This window comes from Vulpes lagopus, chromosome 10, assembly GCF_018345385.1.
Source record: "Vulpes lagopus strain Blue_001 chromosome 10, ASM1834538v1, whole genome shotgun sequence".
Classification (NCBI taxonomy): Eukaryota; Metazoa; Chordata; class Mammalia; order Carnivora; family Canidae; genus Vulpes; species Vulpes lagopus.
The window spans coordinates 57683388-57705962 of record NC_054833.1 but is presented as its reverse complement, the minus strand read 5'-3'; the positions used below and the strand labels follow the sequence as shown (position 1 = coordinate 57705962).

General features: G+C 53.7%; 3 protein-coding genes across 8 annotated transcripts in view; 1 reads left to right on the top strand and 2 right to left on the bottom strand.

Moving 5' to 3' along the window:
• Positions 1–84: 84 nt before the first annotated feature.
• On the top strand, positions 85–5440 carry MIS12 (MIS12 kinetochore complex component). 3 transcript variants are annotated; one of them, XM_041771719.1, is made up of 2 exons: positions 85–236; positions 3655–5440. In XM_041771719.1, exon 2 carries the CDS (start codon positions 3695–3697, stop codon positions 4313–4315), a length of 621 nt encoding a protein of 206 aa, XP_041627653.1. In that variant the 5' UTR covers positions 85–236; positions 3655–3694; the 3' UTR covers positions 4316–5440. The 3 variants fall into 3 exon arrangements, with proteins under 3 accessions (XP_041627653.1, XP_041627655.1, XP_041627654.1); XM_041771721.1 differs by lacking the exon at positions 85–236 and adding an exon at positions 367–410; XM_041771720.1 differs by lacking the exon at positions 85–236 and adding an exon at positions 411–512.
• Positions 5441–10671: 5231 nt separating this feature from the next.
• LOC121500299 (atherin) lies at positions 10672–12102 on the bottom strand. Its single transcript, XM_041771907.1, has 2 exons — positions 11215–12102; positions 10672–11131 (listed from the first exon to the last, which is right to left on the bottom strand). Exon 1 carries the CDS (start codon positions 12095–12097, stop codon positions 11732–11734), a length of 366 nt encoding a protein of 121 aa, XP_041627841.1. The 5' UTR covers positions 12098–12102; the 3' UTR covers positions 10672–11131; positions 11215–11731.
• Positions 12103–16668: 4566 nt separating this feature from the next.
• NLRP1 (NLR family pyrin domain containing 1) overlaps positions 16669–22575 on the bottom strand; it is a 37397-nt gene continuing 31490 nt past the window's right edge. For all 4 annotated transcript variants that reach the window (XM_041772657.1, XM_041772660.1, XM_041772659.1 and 1 more), the window contains 3 exons: positions 22365–22506; positions 21118–21162; positions 16669–20702 (listed from right to left, as the gene is read on the bottom strand). In XM_041772657.1, coding sequence (XP_041628591.1) covers positions 20350–20702; positions 21118–21162; positions 22365–22506 — 540 coding nt within the window. In that variant the 3' untranslated portion in view covers positions 16669–20349. The remainder of the gene's footprint in view (positions 20703–21117; positions 21163–22364; positions 22507–22575) is intronic.

Below are 22575 nucleotides of genomic sequence, written 5' to 3'. Positions count from 1 at the left end.
GGCCACAGCTGGCTTTCCCGCCCGGCCCCTTCGGCGTCGCCCAGCTAGGCGGCCGCGCGCGGCCGGCCAATCAGGAGCACGACGCCGTCCCGCCCCGGCCCTCGTTCGCTGGGGCCGGACTCGGTCGGCATCCGGGAAGCCAGCGGCCCCGCCTCTCCGCAGCTGCAGGCGCTGGTTTCAAGGCAGTGGCGGGAAGCCGGTGCGCGGTTGGTGTCGTCGCCCTCGCGCCCGCTCGGGTAAGGGCCGCGGGGCCGCGGAGCCGCGGAGCCGCATCTCCTTCTCGGGGCAGGGACAGAAGCGGCCGCGCGCCGCCTTCCCCGAGCTCCTGGCTGGCCGCGGGGCCGCGGGGCCCGACGGGAGCTGGCGCCGCGCCGGAAGTGGGGGGGGACACAAGGCGAGGCGTGGCTGAGGTGGGGGTCCCGAAGAAGAACCGGGTCGGCGTCGGGTGGGGGAGATGGCGTACCTGTCCGGGCGGGCAGGCTCTGGAGGGGGGCCCTGATGGGGAATCCTAGGTATGGGGAGTGGGGGGGCAGGTCGGGGGCGCAGGCAGGGGTGGCCCTCCTGGGGAAGAAGGCCCGGGTCAGGGGGCGCTGGCGGGGAGGCCTAGGTATGTGGGGGTCCTGGGGAGAGTCGCTGGCGGAGGAACGATGGTGGGGAGGCCTGGCAGGGAAGGTAGGCCCAGGTGCGGGGGCGCTGGCGGAGGCCTACGGGCGAGGGGAAGGCCCTTCGAGGGGGAGGTCCTGCTCGGAGGGCGGGGGGGTTGCGCTGGGGGGAGTCGAGAGCGGCTGGGCTGCCAGGGGCCCTCGGAGGTGCAGGTGCGGGTGCTCCTCACAGCATCTGTCCTTGAGGGAGCAAGAACCGTCACCCGGAAGGAAGGTAGCTCGTCCCCGCAGGCAAGGTGGAGAGTGTCAGGCTTCGTTCGCTCGGTTATTAGGACGCACTGAGGATCTTTGGAACAGGGAGTGACCATCAGGTAGGGTGGTGGACTAAGAAGGATGCAAGCAGAGGGCTGGGGAGAGCAGATACTTGGCTGGAGGGAGAGGTGCTGGACCTTCCTGGTAATCAGAGAGATCCATGTTGAAATAGCTTTGCCTGGGGGGCGGGGGGTGTTAGAATCCCATGCTGGGTGTAGAGTTTACTTAAAAAGTAAATTTAGAAAAAGTTCTTCCCACTCCCCAAATATCACCTGCACAACCCATTGGTAAATCCGTGCTGAATGTATTCCTTGTCCCAGTAGAGGGAGGACACCTCCAGGAGCTTTGGCAGGCTCTCCAAGGGACAAGGGCAAGAGGGGAGGTTGAGAATTGCCAAGTGTGGATTGAAGTGGAGCTCTCCATATAGGGCTCCATGAGGGCTGGGTTGGAGTCCTGCACTCACAGTCCAGGATTGGTAGAAACAATTGAGGCAGGGGTTTCTGAATCTCAGGGTCCATGCACATCATCCATGCTTTCCGTGGAAGAGTTGATTCCTTTGGACAATAAAAGTACTCTGGTCTCCCAGAGTGATAAAGTCAGGCCGATGTCCACAGTATGTTAGGTGGGACAGGAGAGTGTGGTTTCAGCCCTCTGTGTCCAGCCTGTGTGTGGGCTAGATGGCTGTGGTTTTCTTTATTTTTTTATAAATAAGTTCTCATAACTTAATTTTTTTTTTTTTTTAAGAGAGAGCATGAGTGCACAGAGGGTTTACAGGGAGGGACAGAGGAAGAGAGAAAATCCACTGGGTATGGAGCCTAACTCGGGGCTCAGTCTCACAACCCTGAGATCATGACTGAGCCAAAGTGAAGAGTTGGACGCCTAACGGATGGAGCCACCCAGGCGCCCCAGTTTTGGTTTTCAAAAGGCAACACCCTAAAACAAATTTACACCTATCAGATTAGCAAAAATTAGAATATTGAATGTCCAGTATTAGTGAAGACATAAGAAATTTTCATATGCTGCCAGGGGGAGTGTCAGCCTAACCTGCCTCCTCCCCCCAGGTGTTCTAGAGAACATTTCACAGTATTTGGTAAAATCACGTTATGAATCAGCTGCACGGCCCAGCAGTTACTTGCCTCTGTAAATAACATGCGTGTATGTCTCTGAGGAGACATGGGAGGGTGTTCATGACGTTATTTCTGGTAGGAAGTGCTAAGAGCAAACTAGGTGTCCGTCACAAGAAGGCATGCCGACCGTGGCGTGTGTGTGTGTGTGTGTGTGTGTGTGTGTGTGTGTGTATGATAAAGTGGAGGGAGTATGTCAGAAGCAGTGTAGGGATTACAAACATACAAGTATGAACAGCTACATACAAAGCTGTTTTTAAGAATGTCTACAACATATCTGGGATGATTTAAAGTTGGATTGAAAAGATACCTATTAAAATGCCAGAGTGGGTTTGTATGGGAGATAAAAGATGGGAGAATAAGAAAGGAACCAAAAATAGTGCCGTGAAATGGGAAGTATCAACTGAGTGACGCACACCCGCGGTCCTTGAACAGGGAGACTGGTTGGTAAAGGTCAGATGATGAAGGCGCTTGTAAGCCATGTTGACAGAATTTGAGCTTGATCCTGAAGGAAGGCACAGGGGAGTGGGAGGGAATGAAGATCCTGCCAACCACAGAATCCTTTTCTAAGACATGGAAAAGAAAGCAGTTTTATTACTGAGTACGCATGTCCAGATGGCAGGGCATCGGAGGTCACCTGTGGGTGAGATGAAAAGGACAGGAAGGAATTCGACCCTATATTCGTAGCCAAGCAGTTACACCTAGTTGTTAGCTATCACATACATACAAATTCTGTAAGATTTGACTGAACCATTTACTTTAAGTTCTTTCATAAAGATTATCCTAAATTCACCTGGTGACTGAGATAGCCATTTGTTTTTAGCTAATTGTCTTTATCTGAAGGAATAATGGACCATCTCTTATTTCTAGGATAAGAGTATTGGTACAGCTCAGAAAAGGGTGCCTTGGTTAAGGCCGTGCAGTGTCAGGGACGGATCAGAGTGCCATCTTTCTAGATGATGACGCTTGAAAAAACAGGTCAAGGTTGTAAAGCTGACAGGAAACTTACTCAGCCTGCCATTGGGGCTTTTTCAGGCGGTGAGGTTGGAAGGATAAGGAGCACAGGACGTTGGTGTTGGTGTGGTTGGAGTGCGGGATCAGGGAGCTTGGTGGGAAGGGAAGGAAGTGAAGCGGGAGGGACTATAAGGAAGAGGATCCCATGGCTTAGCCATGGAGTCCAGAGTCCTGACGGCTAAGGTGGAAGAAGAGCATATGAGGTTGTGGTCAAAAAGTAGGAGCACCTGGGGAGAGGTTGCAACTAGCAGTAGCCACGGTGGCCAGAAGAGTGGAGACAAAGGCTGCTGAAACTCCAGAAACCTAGTCTCTTGGACGTTGCTTGAGTCCAAATGCCATGAAAGTTGTGTGGGACTGTAGCAGTTCAGGAGTCTGAGCCCTGGGCCAGAGCCCTGTCTGATGAGAGGTGAGGGAAAGCGCCAGAGAGCCAGGGGTTTGTTCCCTATGGGACGAGCAGGGCTGCAGGGAGTGTCAGGCATTGGGGAACACATGTGCCTTGGGTTTTGTTTGCTGGCTTCCTGGCTCTTTGCAATATAGGAATTGTCGCTTTCATCAGCTGATTTCTTATCCAAATGAATTTTTTTCTCTCTTTACGTTTGCAGATTTTTCATAGTGAGAATTAACCAAACAAAATAAGCCAAGATGTCTGTGGACCCGATGACCTACGAGGCCCAGTTCTTCGGCTTCACACCGCAAACCTGCATGCTGAGAATCTACATTGCATTTCAAGACTACCTGTTTGAAGTGATGCAGGCCGTCGAACAGGTCATTCTGAAAAAGCTAGGTGACCTCCCAGGCTGTGAGATCAGCCCTGTCCAGGTTCGTAAATGCACAGAGAAGTTCCTCGGCTTCATGAAGGGACGTTTCGATAACCTTTTTGGCAAAATGGAGCAGCTGTTTTTACAGTTGATTCTGCGCATTCCGCCAAACATTTTGCTTCCGGAAGACAAACCCCAGGAGCTGCATCCTTGTAGTGAGGAAGAGTTCCGGCTCCTCCAGGAGGAAATTGAACAGTTACAGGAGAAGTATAAGACTGAATTAGGCACTAAGCAGGCCCTTCTTGCAGAATTAGAGGAACAAAAAATTATGCAGGCCCAACTTAAGCAGACACTTGTTTTGTTTGATGAACTCGAAAATGCTGGCCGAGATCACGGGACTAGTGATTTCAGGGAAAGCCTGGTGTTCCTGGTCCAGAACTCCAGAAAACTACAGACTATTAGGGACACTGTGGAACGGGAAGGCAAGAGAATGAAAATACTGTAATTTCTAAGTAGTGACAGAAACCCATCAGAAAGTAGAATAGGAAGGGATTGATGTGAATGATATTCTGGTGAACTGAATGTCTTATGGGATTTCATTTATTGGCTCTTGTACTCCGCACTTCCCTCTGTCTGGCCCCACTCTGCTAGGGCATCTACACTACCCTGAACTAATCCTTGGAGCCCGTGTTCCCTAGAGACCTCTCACAGGTGGGAAGGGGTTCCTGGTCCAGCAGCATGTCACCGGGCACCAGGACTGCAGAGAGATCTGTAAAAGCAGTTCCTTGATCAGGGGCTCCTTGTAACCTTGATCCTTCTGACTTATTCTTTGGATGTGATCAAATGAGAAAAAGGTTAAGTGGGCGGCTTCGTTAGGAACTAGCCACTGCATGGCTGGATGGGTGCCGGCACCCGTGGCCTGCTCTTGTCCACGAATTGCCTTACACAGCAAGTTAGCCGATGGGAAGAAGCAAATAGAGAAACACCACCTGTGTGATCCTTAGTAAAGAGAGAAGTTGTTTTCGTTCCTAAAATAAATGCTTTCTGTGATCATGGTGTTGGAGATGTGGAGCTGTTTGCTCTGTGGGAGCCTGGTTGGGGAAGACCATGGACACAGAAGAGGCAAGTGTAGCTGGAGTGGAGGGACAAGCCTAGGAGCAAGAACAGCCGGGAGCAAAGTATCTGAACTGACCACTAGGTATTTATGTCATTTTCCTCCCATACTTTAGTTTTGCCTTGTCCCTAATATTTTTAACTTACTTATTCATACTCCTACGCATCAAATATTTAGTGCCCACAGTGGGAAATTTTAGCTGCCTCGTGCCTGGATTTAGTGGAATCTAGTATTTTCTTCTGAAATTAATCCATGTGAAGTGTTATATCACCCAGAAAAAGAGCAGAATAGCAGTAGCTGCTCCTACAGTGTTGCTTACTTTCCATGTCTTCCAAAAGAACAGGATTTCGAGTTTCTCCTTTATGTAGAAGAGTAGCTCAGGGCGTTAATACTTGGAATTAAATATTCATAGATTTAAGATGCCTGTATTCACCTGGAATCTGTTTATTATCAAAGAGTCTTTTTTTTCCAATCCTGTACGTGAGCTATATATATTATAAAGGCTTTCGTTTTCAATCTGCTGTTATTATTTTAAGTAATCTCTATGCCCAAGGTGGGGCTTGAACTCATGACTCTGAGATCAAGAGTCGTATATTCCAGGGATCCCTGGGTGGCGCAGCGGTTTGGCGCCTGCCTTTGGCCCAGGGCGCGATCCTGGAGACCCGGGATCGAATCCCACATCAGTCTCCCGGCGCATGGAGCCTGCTTCTCCCTCTGCCTGTGTCTCTGCCTCTCTCTTTCTCTCTGTATGACTATCATAAATAAATAAAATTAAAAAAAAATTAAAAAAAAAAAAAAAAAGAGTCGTATATTCCAGGATGCCTGGGTGGCTCAGTGGTTGAGCATCTGCCTTCGGCTCAGGGCGTGATCCTGGGGTCCTGGGATCTAGTCCCGCATTGGGCTCCTGGAGGGAGCCTGCTTATCCCTCTGCCTGTGTCTCTGCCTTTCTCTGTGTGTCTCTCATGAATAAATAAATAAAATAAAGAAAATCTTAAAAATATTGCATACTCCACCAACAGAGCCAGCCAGGCGCCATGTTTGTAGCTTATTTAAAATTTCCTAGTATAGAGGGGCCTCTGGGTGGCTCAGTCGGTTGAGTGTTGAGCTCTTGGTTTCAGCTCAGGTCATGATCTCAGGGTTGTGGGATCGAGCCCTGAGTCAGGATCTGCACCCGATGGAGAGTCTACTTGGAGATTCTCTCTCCCTCTGCCCCCTCCCTGCTCACACGTGTGTGCACGCATACTCTCCCTAAAATAAATAAATCTTAAAAAATAAATCTAGTATAGAGCATTAAATGATGATTCCCCCAAAGATACATCCATGTCCTGATTCTTAGAACCTGTCATTGTTCCTTATCTGGGAAAAGAATCTTTTGCAGGAATAATTATGTTCAGGATGTAGAGATAAGGGGAGTCTTGTGAATTATCTGGGTGGGCCCTAAATCCAGTGACCAGTGTTTTCACTAGAAAAAGGCAAGAGATCTGAGATGGAAAAGGAGGACCTAGTATAAACCTAGAGGCCAGTGGGAGTGACGGGGTCATGCGCCTGGGGGCGCCAGCAGCCACCACCAGCTGGAAGAAGCAAAGACCTTTCCTGCAAGACACTTGTGGGGTGGGGGTGTGTGACACCCTTGTTTTGGATTTCTGGCCTCCAGAGCAGGGGGGAATGCATTCCTTTTCTTTTGAGTGCCTAGGTTTGTGACATGTCTACTCATAGACCTGATTAAACCTAGATATTAGAGTATTCATACACACGAGGAGGTGGGCCGCTTGCCTAGGAAACAGCTGACACCCGCATGGCCTCACAGATGCAATAATAATACGATTTGTCTGAGAGCACTTAAAATATGGACGTGATCTGGACAGAAGGATAAAGTCCACAGCGTCTAGAGCTCAAGGAGTTCAGGTATGCCTGGGGGCTCAGGTGGTTACACGTTCGACTCCGGATTCCAGCTTATGTCTTGATCTCAGGGTCGCGAGTTTGAGCCCCGCATCAGGCTCCACACCCAGCTCTAAAAAAAACCCCCAAAACTCAGGAGTTCATCTCATGTTGAGTGAGTGCTTGGTAACTGGTGGATATTGACACTGTTTGTCATGGGGGTGTCTCCACAGGAACAAATTAATCTACTTGACCCTGTCATCCTCTAATAATTAAATTCCTCCCACAGAAAATGAGAAGTCTGGATAATAATCTCTTGGTTATCCACGCTGCCTCAGGGTGCCATTCCCTCCAGCATCGGCCTTACCAGTTTTCTCCTCACCTCGGGGTCAGAGCCTTTGACTCTGTAATACCAACCTTGGATTCCCCAGACTCAGGCCTGTATATTCCCCTCCCTGTGCTGTGGTGCAGGCCACTGGTAGGCAGACTGCTGGGCATGGCGTTTCCAAAAAGTAAAGAGCCAACATCAATGCAGTTAGAAGGTGGGGAAGGGACTAGAGTGTTCCCCAGTCTGAGAAGGCACTTTGAGACCAGGAAACAGCCACACAGTTAACACAGTTTAGGGCAACTTCCTGCCACAGGATGAGAGAGGTCGGCCACCCAGCAGTTACGCTCCACCAAGTCCGGTCCCCGGTCCATAGATGTTTACAGAGAGGGGATGCACAGAGGGCTGTGGTATGACATCAGAGGTTCACATGCAACTCAGAGGACTGGCATCCACCCCGTTGACAGCTAGCCTTGAACTGGATCTCGTAGCACCGTTGCTGCATCAGCAAGGGAAGGACTTTTATTGCTAATGGATTCAAGGGAGGCTGAAACCCACCTGCCCCCATCCTGGCCTGGGTGGGCATTTCTAGTGCAGGTGTGTTAATCTCCAAGGGACCTGGAACATATAGCCCCAAGACAGGTCATGGCATGAACGTGAATGAGACAGAGGGCCCGTATGGAGTCAGGATCATCAGCACTCCTGTGACTACCAACCTTCTAGAAACAAACAGGATTCTAGGGGTCTACTGTGTAAGAGGTTCTTCTGCACTCAGTCCGTGCACACAAGATTGTATGTGAATGTTCACAGCAGCATTATTCATAGTAGCCATAAAGCAGAAAAAACCCAAATGAACCAAACTAATGGATGGATACATGAAATGTGGTATATCCATGCAATGGGACACTTCAGCAGTACAACTGAAGCTACTACATGCTGTGACAGGTGAACCTTGGAAATGTAGTAAGTGAAAGGAGCTGGTCACAAAGGGCCACGCACTCATGTACCGTATGATTCCACGTATGGGAAACGTGCAGATGGGGCAAATCCAGAGACAGGAAGTGGATTAGTGGCAGCCCAGGGATGGGAGCCGGGCTGGGGTTGGAAGGAGATGGGTAAGGGGTGAAGGGTTTCTTTTCAGGGTAATGAAATATCCCAATATTGATGATGGTGATGGCTGCGCAACTCTGTGGATATAGTAAATGAATGAGTTCTGTGTTATGTGAATTATATCTCAGCAATGTTGGTAAAAATAATGAGTATGTGCTTTAGGGGCGCCTGGCTGGCTCAGTCAGTGGAGCATCTGCCTTCGGCTTGGGTCGTGATCTCGGGGTCCTGGGATGGAGCCCCGTGTTGGGCTCCCTGCTCAGTGCAGAGCTGCTTCTTCCTCTCCCTCTGCCCCTCCCCACTGTTCATCCCTCCCCATGCTTGTGCGCTCTTTCTCTCTCTCTCAAATAAATAAAATCTTTTAAAAAATGGATCCATTCATTCTTCCAGTTTGAGATTCCACTGTTCCACACGGCTAGATTCCAACTGTGTCCCCCAACATAGTCTTCTGAACTATGCCATGGTATCCAGAAACCACTGTTCACTGCCCCCATATACCTGCTGACCCCTGACAGCTCAATACATAATGGGAAAAGTTTCCCCCAAAAGTTGTCTTTCCCACCATCATTTGTGATCTGCTAAGAGTCACTTTACGGGATGCCTAGTTATTTTTGCCTGCCCACCCTCCATGGTTGTGGTGACTCCAGCTTTCCTTTGGAAAACTTTCTTTCCTGTTGCATCATATCTTAAGTTATCTCTTCCGCCTTCCAGCCAAAGGTGAGCACATGATCCTAGCCAGGTCAGTAAGACCCTCTTTAGGATTTGATTTTTGAGCAACATGGCAAATTGACCCCCAAAATGGGCCTATTTCTTTTTACGGTTGAACCCTGAAAAGATGTCCATTAGCACTTGAGTGGAGAGGCTGTATGTATATTTAGATATTTAGATATTTATTTGAGAGAATGAACAAAGGGAGGGAGAGAAGCAGACTCCCCACTGAGCAGGGAGCCCAGTGTGGGACTCAATCCCAGGACCCTGATATCATGACTTGAGCCAAAGGCAGACAGACGCCTGACCATCTGAGCCACCCAGGAGCCTCTATCACGGGATATTTAAACTATGTAAGAGGAAAAGATGCTGAAGGTACACATGGATGGTGTGACAGTACAAGAATTTTAATATTGGTTAGAAAATAAGGGCCAAGTCCTGGAGCCCAGTGGGATCAGGAATTTCAAGGAGATCTGGGAGATTTCAGATGTTTCAAGAATTTTAGGGTATGGAGAAAATCAAGGCTAACAGGGGAGAACATGGGCGTATGGGAAGAAAGCAATTCATTCTGGGGGTGGGAGGAGCTTAATACTGAGGTCAACTGTGATGGGGTGAACGTTCGGAAAGACTGGAGCCCCCTATCAGGCAGTGATCTTCAGAGTTTGGGGGGAACACACAAGGAATCCTGAAATAAGGGGATCAAATGGGACTGGACATTTAGGGAGAATATTGGAGCCTATGTTCAGATTATAGAGGCAAGATAATCTAGTTAACAATAGTCATGGGAACCAGATATTGGAATTTGGGGTAGAGAGTGGGGGCATATGTTGAGGAACAGGGGACTCTGGCTTTAGGAATGGCAGGGAGAATCTACTCTCAGGGGATTAGTGGAGGGGAGATTACTGGGGGCTCATATCCTGAGTAGTCACCGAAGGACCGTATAATGGGTATTCTGGGGGATGTGTGAATGGGAAACAATGGGACAGTTTGGAGAACACAGAGCTATGTATGGGGACTCAGTGATTATTAGTCAATATTAGAAGTAGGTAGGAGATCCTATATCCAAGACTGAAATGTGGGAAGCCAGTGAGAGGTACATATTGCAGGTATCTTGGAGACTTAGTTTTGGGGAATAGAGCCACTAGTTGTTGGGGGCATCATTGTAGTAAACTATGGGTGTAAAGCACAGGCTGACATTGGGGAACAAGGGTATCGGATCGGGTTTGTAGTACTGCAACGAAGTGCGGAAGGGCAAGATAGTGGGGCTGCGGTGATGTGGGATCATGGGATCACAGAACTGGGGAGTGACAAGTCTCTGATGCTGGAATTTACCGAGCTTATAAAGACAGAATCTGGGTGAATCAGGGGGCAAATCCTAGAGCTTAGTGGGGGGACTGTACTGTACTGTATCAAGACGTGTCTTGATGATGGAAGCAATGGGGGAAGAAATCTGAGGAGCAGCAGATAAAGCCACAAGGGACCTCTCAGACCTGATGTGAGGGGACAGAACCGGACTTTGATGCATCCTGGGAATCAGATATGGAGAAGGGTGCCCTAGAGGCCTGCATACTCAGTTAGTGGAGGGGGAGGCTGCACCTGAGAAGGCTGATCATGGGACAGGTGTTTGGGAGGGAGGTTAGGGATGCTGTGAGAATTATGGGGTGAAACCCAGCAGACCAGGAAGCTTGGCAAGCCCCTGCAGGGCTCTAAATTAAGTGAGAACTCCGTATACAGGATGCTGCAAAAGGGATTTATTTCATTAGAGGTAAGACAAACATTTCCAGGTAAGGTGGTAGCGCACTGGGTTGATGACATTTAACATTCAGGAGTAAAAGGAGATGGCAGGTGAGTGGGTTTCAGTGTTAGGCCTCTTGGGTCTGAGATGACCACTCCTATGGGTCGGGTAGTTCTCCAGCAGGAATTCTTGCCAATAACAGATACCCCACGCCCTTCGTCCTGGGTCCCATTGCCCCAGAAGCCGCCAAAGATGCAGAAGGAACACCCTCCCGCGCACCCCAGCCAGGGCCCCAGAGTCTCATCCCGCGCAGCACGGAGCGATGGCCCCGCGTCCAGAGGAGGTCTGCAGTCGCAGGTCCCACGCCGTCCAGGACCCGACGACAATGTGGCCTCCTGCCTGGACGGCCCCTCCCGCTGTGGCTCTCCTCCCTGCTCCGCAGCCGCAGCACAGCCTAAAGCAGGAGAAACGCAGAGTCGGGCTCAGCTCCAGCCCCGGGGACGGGCGAGGACGAGCCACCCCGACGATGTCACTCACTGTGTCCTGTGCTCCGGCGGCGTCCGCGGCGCCCTCAGGTCCGCCAGTCCCGGGGGGAGGGCGTGAGACCCGGCCAGTGCTCCGGGGGCGATGTAGCATCACACACAGGACTCCGGCCCGCGCAGACCAGGGCGCCGACCCTCCCGCGGGGGCCCCTCCGCCAGCTCGGCCCTTAAGAAACCGAAGGTTGGGCTCTCTGCGCGCGCTCCCACCTCCTGAAGCGTAGGGTCCAGGGACACGATCAGTCGTCAGCTGCACCCCACTCCTCTAGACGTCAGGGGTGACGGCCCCCTCCCCGAATCTCAGGCGCAAACACTCTTATTTCATTCCTGGCAGCTGCCTCGGACGCGCCTCCAGATGCGCAGTGACACAAAGGTAGTGACAAGCACAAGACAAAAGAAGCAAGCAGCAGAAGCTAGATGGAAGGTGTGCAGCGCGGCTCCGCACACCCAGGCCGAGCCCGAGGGCTCCCTCCTCGCCCCCCGCCCCAGCCGCGGGCCCCCGGGCCCCCGGGCCCTCAGGCCAGCTGCAGGTGGATGTAGGTGAAGATGCAGGAGGTGATCGAGAAGGCGATGGCCGCGTAGATAAAGATGGAGAGGTGCGGGAAATGGTCGAGGTAGCAGCCCTCGTCCCGGGGGGGCGCCTCCTCCTGGGGCGGCGGGCGCGCCGCGGCCTTGGGGGGTTGCCCCGTGCGGGCCCCCTGCGCCCTCCCGCCGGCGCGCCGACCCGCCCTTCTGCCCGCGCCCGCCGCCGCCCTGGGCGCGCGGGCCGCGAGGGGCTCCTCCGGGGGGGGCTCGTCGAACAGGCCCCCGGGGTCGACGGCGGGGTCCGGGCGGGTCGGCGCGGGGGCCCAGGGCTGGCGCGGGAAGAGCGGGGCGGCCATGGGCGCGGAGCGCGGGGGTCGCCTGCGGAGCGCGGTGGGCGGCGGCGGGACTGCGCGCCGGCTCTGCCCGGGAGGGGCGGGGACCGCTCGGCGCGCGCCTCCTCCGGCTCCTCCCCGCCCCCGCCCGCGCCGGAGACCCGCGCCGCGGCCCGCGGCCTGTTCCCATGGCAACCGGCGGGGGCGGGACCAGGAGGGGAGTCCGCGCAGAGGTGCGAGCTGCGGGCGGGGACCACCGGGAGCGGAGAGGCGTGCGGAGCTTCCCCAGGGATTGATATGTCCTTTTAAAAGATATATTTATTACAGGTCTTTCTGGTTTTTGCTTTTATTTTTTAATCTAAAATATAATACGTAGGGACGCCTGGGTGGCTCATCAGTTGAGCATCTGCCTTCGGTTCAGGGCATGATCCCTGGATTCCAGGATCAAGTCCCACATCGGGCTTCCTGCATGGAGCCTGCTTCTCGCTCTGCCTATGTCTCTGCCTCTCTCTGTGTGTCTCTCATGAATAAATAAATAAAATCTTTAAAAAAATAAAAAAAATAAAATAATACGTAAAAAACCGAATCCATAATCTTTGAGAAAACTTGAAAGTTAGAAGCCCCGTAGGCAAGAATAGGCACCAAACTAAGGCTCCCACTATCCCAAGGCCCAGAGGTAGATGATGCATTTTCTTCTTCCTCACCATCTTTCCCTCCTGCGATTACTGTATCTGCCCATCCTGGGCTGGGCTTTCCCTCGCCCTCCTCACCCCAAGTTCCGAATCCCAGCTAATCACGTTTGATTAGCAACAGGTACTTTCTCCGCAGCCCCTACCCAGGCCTCTCTGGGCATCATTCCCCAGGCCCTTCTCTGGCTTCCCCTGGTAGCTGCGCGCTGAGGTTCCAGGAGGTTCCAAGACAGGCTGGTGTTGCCCTGTGCAATGTGAGGAGAACAGCCACTGAGACTTTCTGGGTCCCAAGGAGTTGGAGAGGTATGCTGGCAGTCCCTGCCAGTTGCCGGTTGCCAAAGACCCAACTCAGACTGTCATCAAGGTACTCATGGCCTCCTCTAAGGAAAAGACCCAGGGGAGTCCAGGACAAGGGTGCAGAAGCAATGTCCTCAGGGTGCTCTCTCTCTCTCTCTCCATCTCCTGGAGGTGCCAGGGATTTCTTGCAGGGCCAGAGCCTACTACACAGTGGCAGGTGCTCAGATAGTATTTGTTGAATGAGGAATGCAAGGGTTGAATGGCTGCTCCAGCAGGCTCCCATCTCACAGCCAGAGACTGCAGCTCATGAAGCTTCTAGTCTGCTAGCAGGTGGAGAACCTGCCATCCTCCAGTGCTGTCGCTGGGAATGTAAAGAGGTGCAGTGGCTTTGGAAACATGGGATGGCGGGTTCATAAAAACATACACCTGCCATATCAGGAATTCCTCTCCCAGGCATCTACCTATGAGAAATGAAAGGCTTTCATAGGAAGATAGAGACTCATTGGTGAATGTTCATAGCAGCGTTATCGGGAATAGCCCCAAACTGGAAACTATGCAAATGTTCATCACCTAGTAAAAGGATAATCAACATGTGGCTTATTCGTGCAATCAGATTATATTATGCAATGAAAGGAAGTGAGCTACTGATAAATGCAGCATCGTGGATGAACCTCAAAAACCTTACCCCAAGTGGAGAAAAGCCAGGTGCACAAGACCACAGACTGTATGATCCCACTTACAGGAAATGTCCAGAAGAGACACATTTATTTACAGAGACAGTAAGCAGATGGATGGTTGCCCAGGCTGGAGAGGGACGTGGGGAGATGAGAAACTGCAGACAGGGGCAACTTTTTAGAGTGATGGAGATGTTCTAAACCCTGATGGTGGTCAGAGTTGCACAGCTCTCTAATTTTCTAAAATTCATCAATGTGTCCACTCACTGTGGATGACTGTCATGATATGCGAATTACACCTTAGTAAGGCCATTGTTTAAAAACAAAAATAAAACAAAACTATACTGTGTTATCATTTCTCAGATACCAGATGGGCAAAACAAAACAAAACAAAACCCACAGAGTTTATTCAAAATTCTGTGGGTCGGTTCGGAGCTTCTTCCAGATTGAGTTGATTCAGCTGATCTCTACAGGCTTTTGTCATTTGTCTGTCTGGCAGGTTGGCTAGAGGCTGGGTGATCTGGGATGACCTTATGCCCAGTCTGGAGGTGGGCAAGCCGTGGGTCAGGTGACTTAGTTCTCCAGTGGGCCACTTGGTGGTCTCAAGGTTCCAAGCACAGAAACTGGGTGATGGTAGAAATGGTGATGCCACTTCTGTGCCTCAGTCAGTCCAGCGTCTTTCCAGCTGGTCCCAAGATGAGATGAGATAATGAAGTCTGTCCCGGGCCAGGGAGCCCTGAGAGGCACGTACCAGAAGGTTCCAAGCTGCAGCCTCACTCTCTGCTTTGAGCCAGAGTGTTCCAGGAAAACCCTCCAGAGCCCTGGGTCCGGAGCCATGACCGGCTGAAGCCCTGAGTGGACCAAAGGCTGCCTGTGGGACAGGCCTGGAGCACCTACCCCTCTCGCAGCGGGGAGAGCACATCTCTTCCAGGAGTCTCCGCCCTGGGGCTGAGAGGGTCGGTGTCCTCCGTCCACTTCGGGGAACCCACCTGCAGAAAATGGACTCAGGAATCAGGGGTCTGTGTCTGTCCCACCCACAGTCACATGCCTGTGTTGGTGACGGCCTCCACCCCGTGGGGAGTCCCAGGATATGGGTGCGGGTACTCGTACTGGTGCCCGCACTGACCCTGCCAGGAGCTGGGACCTTTCCACAGAGATGGAGTGCTTAGCTTCTGCCACCCTGGGGCTTAATCACTGGTATTTTCTCCAGGGTGCAAAAGGGGAAATTGAGTCTTGAGGAGGTCAAGGAGCTTGTCCAGGGTCTGCCTGTGGGTTCCTGCTAGGAGCTCGAACATCTTGCACACCTGCCTGACGGCTGCCTCCCACTCAGGCTGTACCTGTACCCACCCTTCCCACTCCCAGGGGCCCACCTCCCACTCCTGGGCCTGCCCTCCAAGCTGGGGAGATGTGGCGCGTGGAGGGTGCAAGGGGTGGCGGGTGTGCTGGGTGGAGAGAGCACTGGGTGGGGAGACTATAGGGTTGGGGGAGTATAGGGCAGAGGGGAATGCAGGGTAGGAGGGGAGCCCGAGACGGTGGGGTGAGGGGTGGTCAGGGTGGAGGAATGCTCTGAGTGGAGGGTGCACAGGGAGCAGGGGAGCCTGGGGTGGACAAAGCGCATGGTGAGGGCCTGTGGATGGGGAATGTAGGGTTGTGTAGGGTGGTGAGGAGTATGGGGTAGTGGGGAGGGGAGGTTGAGGGGGAACCTAGGATGTGAAGAGTGGGATGTGGGGGACAGGGTGGGATGGGGAGGGGGCCTTCCAGGAACCCCAGCAGTTGGGCCACAGATGTTTGTGGTCCTGGAAATGGCGGGTGCTGAGTGCACCTGCGTCTAAGCTGGGATTCTCCCTCTTGGGGGCTGTGACCGCAGCTCAGGGCCCTGGCTGGGGACCCAGAAATCAAACCAGACATCTCCTCGTCTCATGGGCTCCCACCTGACATCTCATGCTGTATTGTGGACCCTGCAAAGGGGGGGGGGGCGGGATCAGGAGTGGGGGAGAGACTGTCACCTGCTGAATGTTCCTGGGTGCTTTCACCTGAGTATGGTGGGGACTGCTGTGGCCTGCCCGGGGCTGTGTCCAACCCCGGCTCCTACGGATGGCGGGGGGCAGTGGGGTTGCTGAGCAGGGGCCGAGAAGCCCAGGCTGTGTTTGGCGGCCAAGAACCCGTCTAGGGCTGCAGGACCCTATGTGAGCTGAGGCTCGAGGCCTCCCTGTTCCCCACCCCCGATTCCTCACGTGCTCTGCTGACCCTTGGGCTTCACTCACAAACACAAGGTCAGGGATAAAATGACTAAGGATTTCAAGATGGTGATCACCAGGCACAAAGCCTCAAGGGGAGGTGGGGGGCACATTGCAAGTGCTCTGGTCACTTGCCCATGACGCTGGCCCTGCACATGCCCTGTCCATGGCCCGGGAAGGGGTACTCAGTGACCAAGATTCTCTGCCAGGTCTCTTTCTGAGCCTTGTGCTCCCCACCGCTCAGCGGGGCCTTACTGCATGGACCACATAGCCAGTGGGGAGGGCCGACGTGAAGGGGACAGAGCCCCCCCACGCCTCTGCTTGGGCCTGGCTGGGGAGTGAGGATGGAGTTGGTGGGCTTCCTGGCCACAGCACTTAACCCTCATCCGTCCCTTTCATTGCCTGTGGGTGACCATGAGCACCCAACAACCACGTGAGATGTGGGGCCCTGGATCCAAAGCCCCACCCCAAAGACACGTCCACTGTGCAATGGGTTATTTTGAATATTTCTCAGACTAGCCAATGACAGCTCCAGGGCCCGGGCAAGGGATTTCCTGGGGGCAAAGGCCAGGACCCCTGAATATCATCCTCTCCTTCAGACTGGGACTTTTTAAGTACTTTCCTTTCTCTTTCTCTTTTTAAAAATATTTTATTTATTTATTTGAGAAAGACAGAGCATGAGCTGGGGGAGAGGGAGAGGGAGAAGCAGGCTCCCTTGTGGAGCCAGGAGCCTGATGTGGGGCTCGACCCCAGGACCCTGAGATCAGGACCTGAGCCCGAGGCAGGTGCTTTACCAATGGAGCTCCCCAGGTGCCCCCCCCATCCTATCTTTCCTGTCATGGTAGATTGTCAACGCAAACACACTCTCCGAGTGTTTGGGAGACACAAGCACTCTATGGCCAGTGGATGGCTTCAGAAGTAGCTGGTGGCAACTTAGGAGCACAGGATGTTCCAGACCTCCGTCATGCTCTGGGCTGGGGTGAGGCCCCCGACCTAGCACTAGCCTTGCTGCTGGCCATGCGACTTTGGGCACAACTCTTTCTCTTCAGGGTGTCTCCCCATTTACAAGCAAAGGACTTAATAGATGGGTAGCAGGTGAGGTGAGATCAGTCCGTTTGGTGCTGAGAATGCTGGTACTGCCCCTGAGGGAAGCAGCCCAGCAAGATGGAGAAAGTCATGTGGACATTCATGTCCTGATAGGATCATCTCGCCCCTTTATTACTGATTTAGAGACAAGGATCTAAGAGTAAAGGAAGGTTCTCTGTAACAGGGTGCTCACTGCAGTAGTGCTCACCACGGCAGAAAATTGTGGGAAGCCAGGTCAGCTTGGGAACAAGAGGAGGACCTGATGAATTAAATGATGGATCTGCCCCCCCTTCCCATGGGACCGTGCATGGTCTCCACACAGAAGTCTCCTGAAGACTCTTGACAAGTCCTCAAGCTGATCTGATTCTGAGCCAGAAAGGCAGGATTCAAAACCATGTGTGCAGGGATGGCCACGGGGTGGAATGTATTCCTGCAGAGATGGGCCAGAACTGGAGAGGTAAAGGTGGTCATTCCTGCATTGTTGGGACAGCGATGGTCTCCCCCTTGTTTTTCCAGACTGCGTGTTACATTTCTGTGCAACTAAAGCAATCAACACACAAGAGAATACAAGTAATGGGCCAAGGGGCCACTCTCAGCACTGATGCTGCCCTGCGCTGTTCTGATCCATGCCCACACAGACGGAGGATCTCTACCAGCTGTCTGGGTGGCCCCAAGTTGCCTAGCAACCACCTGCTCCATGGCTGTTGCTAGGAAACCAGGGACAGAGCCAAGGACGCCTGCCTAATGCCATCTCTTCCCATCAAGTGCCCTCCTGTCATGCTCCCATCCGGGCATTTCCCTGCTCCCTGGCTCCTTCTCCAAGCCGCCCTCCTGGCTGGGGCTCACCACAGTACAGGGGACCACGGGTTCTCCCTGGGACCCCTTCCTTCCCTGGTTCCAGGATTAGGGCCTGGACCAGAGTGAGGGAGTCTGTATTGCTCTCATCATCGGGACAAGTATTGCCTGCCTTCCAGAAGCCCTGAGATAGTGATTCCTTAAGAAAAGCCACTGAGGGGCCCCTAAGTCCCCTAAGTCCCACACGCATGCCTGTGTCTCTGCCTGTCTCATGAATAAGTAAAATCTTAAAAAAAAAAAAAAAAAGGCATCCTTCCTTGAGAATTCATTCCTTGTGTGAATTCAGCAAACGTCCATCTAATGTCTGGCACTTGCGTTCTGCTAGACCTTGGGGGTACAGGTCTTGGTGGCTGCCAGAGGAAGTAGTGGGAATACAGTCATGGGTTTTGCCTCTGGGGATGGGGTGGGATGGTATGAATTCACTGTGCTGGGGGACTGTGAATGGATGCCAGAGGCTTTGTGGGTGTTACTAGGTTTGTATACACTTGGCATTGAGTGGGCTGGACGGAGGTCGTCCCGGTGGACCAGGGACAGTAAAGTTTCTTTTCTTGGCACATTGATGGTTCTCAGTGTCTTTTCGCAGTCCTGAGAGTGAAGCTCCCAGGTAGGGAGGGCTGACAGCCTTTGAGCAAAGACAGGGGCTCCCTGCCCTTTGTTCTCAATGGAGAGATGGGCCCCTGGGAGCGAAGGCTACTGGGAAACTCTAGGGCACAGAGGGCACTGGCTATTCACTTTGAGGCTCTGATCCGAGAGTCGAGAGTCATTGCAGCTGGCTTTTCTCCGCCTTCCACTGACCTAGTAATACCTGAGGACCTTTCTTCTGTGCTCCCTCCCCCATCTTTTTTTCCCAAGATCTAGCCTCCTCCTGCCTCCCCACTAGCTTTTCCTTGTCTTCCTGTGAGACCCCAGCAGTGCCCTCTGTGGCCCCTGTGAGCTGTCCCCTAATTCAGTTTACAGTCCCAACGCCCCCCACGTACTCTTCAGTCTGAGACACCCCATCTACCCAGCTTGCTACCCAGTCTGAGACTCCCCATCTACCCAGCTCATTCCCCACGTGGAACGATGTAGTTTCATGACATGCAAATGCCTGCGGTCCCAAATAATAGGGTTGGGGGTGCTCTGACAGTGCGAATTTAGGCCCTAGCCGAGCAGGGGTCAGAGAGCCACTTCGCTGCAGCAAGGAGCTGGGTGAGCTGTGTTAGTGGGCAAGGGGGAGCGTTTATGGGGCCCCAGGAAGGGAAGGCATAATGTTTCTGTCTTAGCACATGCAGGGCACCGGCTGGAGCCTGTGCATTGGTGATCTTGTCTTAACCTCAAAGTCAGGAATGCCGAAGAAGAGTATCCCCTGGGCTGCGAGGTAGAGGGTGATGTCAAGGGGAGTGGGCCCGAGTGAGTGGTGGGGAGAAGTGACTCTGAGGGAGCAGGATGACCAGCTTGGGGGGTACAATCAGCTCGTGCTTCCTGATCTTGGGCAGAGCTGGCTCCCCTGCGATGAGAAGGATGTTGGTGTAAATCTGTTAACACCAGCAGGTTCTGTTCTAAGATTGCTGGTGCCCTGGGACTGTGGGGGTGGCCTGTCGACTTGGGGACCATCCCGAGGGTGGCCCTGTGTTCCTATGGATGTGCAGTAGCCAGGATGGGAGCTGAGGGATGTGCCCGGGGAGGGTTCCTTTACCAAGTGCCTACTAACAAAGCCTCACTTCATGCTAGCCTGCGTGCCAGGCACTGTGCGAGGCTCTGAAGTCAACTGATGAGTTCACATGTGGCTCCCGCCCTCAGAGAGTTTCCTGTCTGGTGCAGGGAGGCCAGCAATGGAGCAGGATGTATGAAGCCACGTGCTGAGTGCTCTGAGGGGGATGAGGGGCACCAGGTGCCACGGGAGTGCAAGGCAGGGGTGCTCAGTGCGGGCAAAAGGTGAGGGAGTCCATTTGTACTGGAGGAGACGTCTAAGTGGGGTCCAGACCCTGTTTCCCCTGTGGCATCCTTCTCTGCCCCCTCCCAGCTCCAGCAGCCCATCTTGCCTTCAGAAACTACGGAGCACAGTTTGGGTTCACGAAAAACCCAGCCCCACAGGCACAAGTGAAAACTGAATCTCTTTCTGGCCCCGATTCCCCCCGGGAGCCCACCCGCACCAGCCGCAGGGCCCCCTTGCCCCTCTTTGCATCCGAGTGGCCCCAGGACAGCTCCAGGCTGGGCTGCGGCGCCTGCCACCCCGGGCTCTCAGCTCAGGCTCCTGCAAGGTCCGCAGAAGTCCTGCCAGCTGCAGATGGACATTCCCTGAGATGTAGTGTGGCGCCTCGACAGCCCACCTGGGAAAGCTGAGCCTTGTGTGGTGCCCCCTGGGCGGGGGCATCGCTGGAGCCCCAAGACTTCAGAGCCGGAGGGTGCTTGGACATGTGCTTGTGTCCAGATGGAGATGCCGAGGCCCCTACGAGTGGTCAGCAGAGCCAGGCCTCATGGCAGGTGCTGGAGATGCAGCTGCTGGGCTGTCCAGGAGGCACCTGCTTGCCACTGCTGCTGCCCCACTTCTCCCAGAGTTCCATGATGAGGTGAGGGTGGGCCTCCTTCAGAGCCTGGTACACCTGGTCCTTGCAGGCCCGGTCCCACGACCTGCTGAAACTGAACAGCTTCCGCATCTGGCTGGGGGTCGTGGCCTCGGCCCGCACCCTCTCGTACTGCTCCTCGCTCAACACCTGCCCATGCAGCATGTCCAGCACAGGATCCACCGACGTCACCCGAGCCACCAGTTGCTCCCGATGCCGGTCCACGAAGTGCAGCCAGGCCGGGGCATCTGTGGGGGAAGGGCGAGGCTGGCCGTGGACCCAGAAGGGCCCCCACAGTGGCCCCTGCCTCTGACTGCCACCCCCCCTCCCCCAGCTCTCTTCACTCCCTCCTCTGCATCTCTCCTGCCGGCATCAGGCCAAGCACCCAGGCTGGGGCTGGGGCTGGGTGGGGCCCAAGACCGTGGCCTCCGAGGTGGCCTCTGAGGCTGTCTCTCGGCCTCTATATCTGTGCAGGAGGATCCCCCCTAGGCAAGAGTAAGGGAAAGAGGAGGGTCTATGCCCTGGGGCACACTGCATCCCCCTGAGGCCTGATCCCGGTTGGGGGATGAAGGCTCAGGTCCCTTCCTCTCTCTCCCCAGCCCCCTCCAGGATGCATGGGGCACCCAGGACTGCCCCGGTGCCTGAGGCCTGCCCATCACTGACCTGCGGGGGCTGGAGGAGCCAGAGAAGCCACAGGCCGGAGATCCCCTGGGGATGGCAGAGACAGAGGAGCATCAGTGACAGTGCGGGCTGTTGCTTGTCGGAACCTCACCTACTTCTGAGATGCTTTCGTCCTCAAGACAAGCTGTGGACGGGGTCTGTCCATGCCCTGGAGCAAGGACTGCAGGGGCCTGTAGACATTGCCTGGGGGAGTCCCTTCCTCGTGCATGTGGGGAAACTGAGGCTGTGATCATAGAGATGGAGGCATTCAGACCCCAGAACGTGTGGTTTATGTAGTCCAGGCTGCGACTAACCACCTCCCCAATGAGAGAACTTCAACTATCAGAGACATCCTTGCCTTGACCTTTTCCTTCCTCTTTTTATTTTTTATTTTTTTAAGATTTTATTTATTTATTCATGAGAGACAGAGAGAGAGAAAGAGAAGCAGAGACACAGGCAGAGGGAGAAGCAGGCTCCATGCAGGGAGCCCAACGTGGGACTCGATCCCGGGACTCCAGGATCACGCCCTGGGCCAAAGGCAGGCGCCAAAATGCTGAGCCACTCAGGGATCCCCACCTTCCTCCTTTTAAAAATATTTTTTTTTAAAAATTTTTTTTTTAATTTTTTATTTATTTATGATAGTCACAGAGAGATAGAGAGAGAGGCAGAGACACAGGCAGAGGGAGAAGCAGGCTCCATGCACCGGGAGCCCGACGTGGGATTCGATCCCGGGTCTCCAGGATCGCGCCAAAGGCAGGCGCCAAACCGCTGCGCCACCCAGGGATCCCTTAAAAATATTTTATTAATTTATCTGAGGCAGAGTGAGCATGGGTATGGGGAGTGGCAAAGGGGGATGGAGGAGCAGATGGGGACACTGAGCAGGGAGCTTGATGTGGGCTTGATTCCAGGACCCTGAGGTCATGACCTGAGCCCGAGGCAGATGCTCACTGACTGATGGAGCCCCCAGGGGGCCCCTAGTTTGTTGTAATTCACGAGAAACTCTTCGAAGGCCTGTGCCTGTCAATACCCAATTCAAGGACAGCGTGGAGCCCCTGTGGTGTGTGGGGCTGGCGGGCAGATTAACTCAGGTTCAAATCCTGCTCCTTCACTGGCTGTTGCACGACTAGAAAAGGCCTGGCCCATCTCCTCCCATCATTTATGATGACACAGACCCACGTGCACGCGTCTCTGAATCTCCCCCTCCTCCCTCTGAGTCCCCCCCCCCCCCCCCCGCCCCCACTTGGCTTTACCTGGTTTTACCAGGGCTTCCCACACCACTGTGTCATCCTTTTTGTCTCTCACTTGCAGCCTGATCCCCGACCCCAAGTGGCTGACGTAGAACTCAGAGAAGAGCTGGGGTTCCCTGGGGCTGCGGTAGCAGAGCTCCAGTTCCTGGAGAGAGAGAGAAAGAGAGAGAGAGAGAGAGAGAGAGAGAGAGCTCGTTCTGTGGTCTCTCCCCCA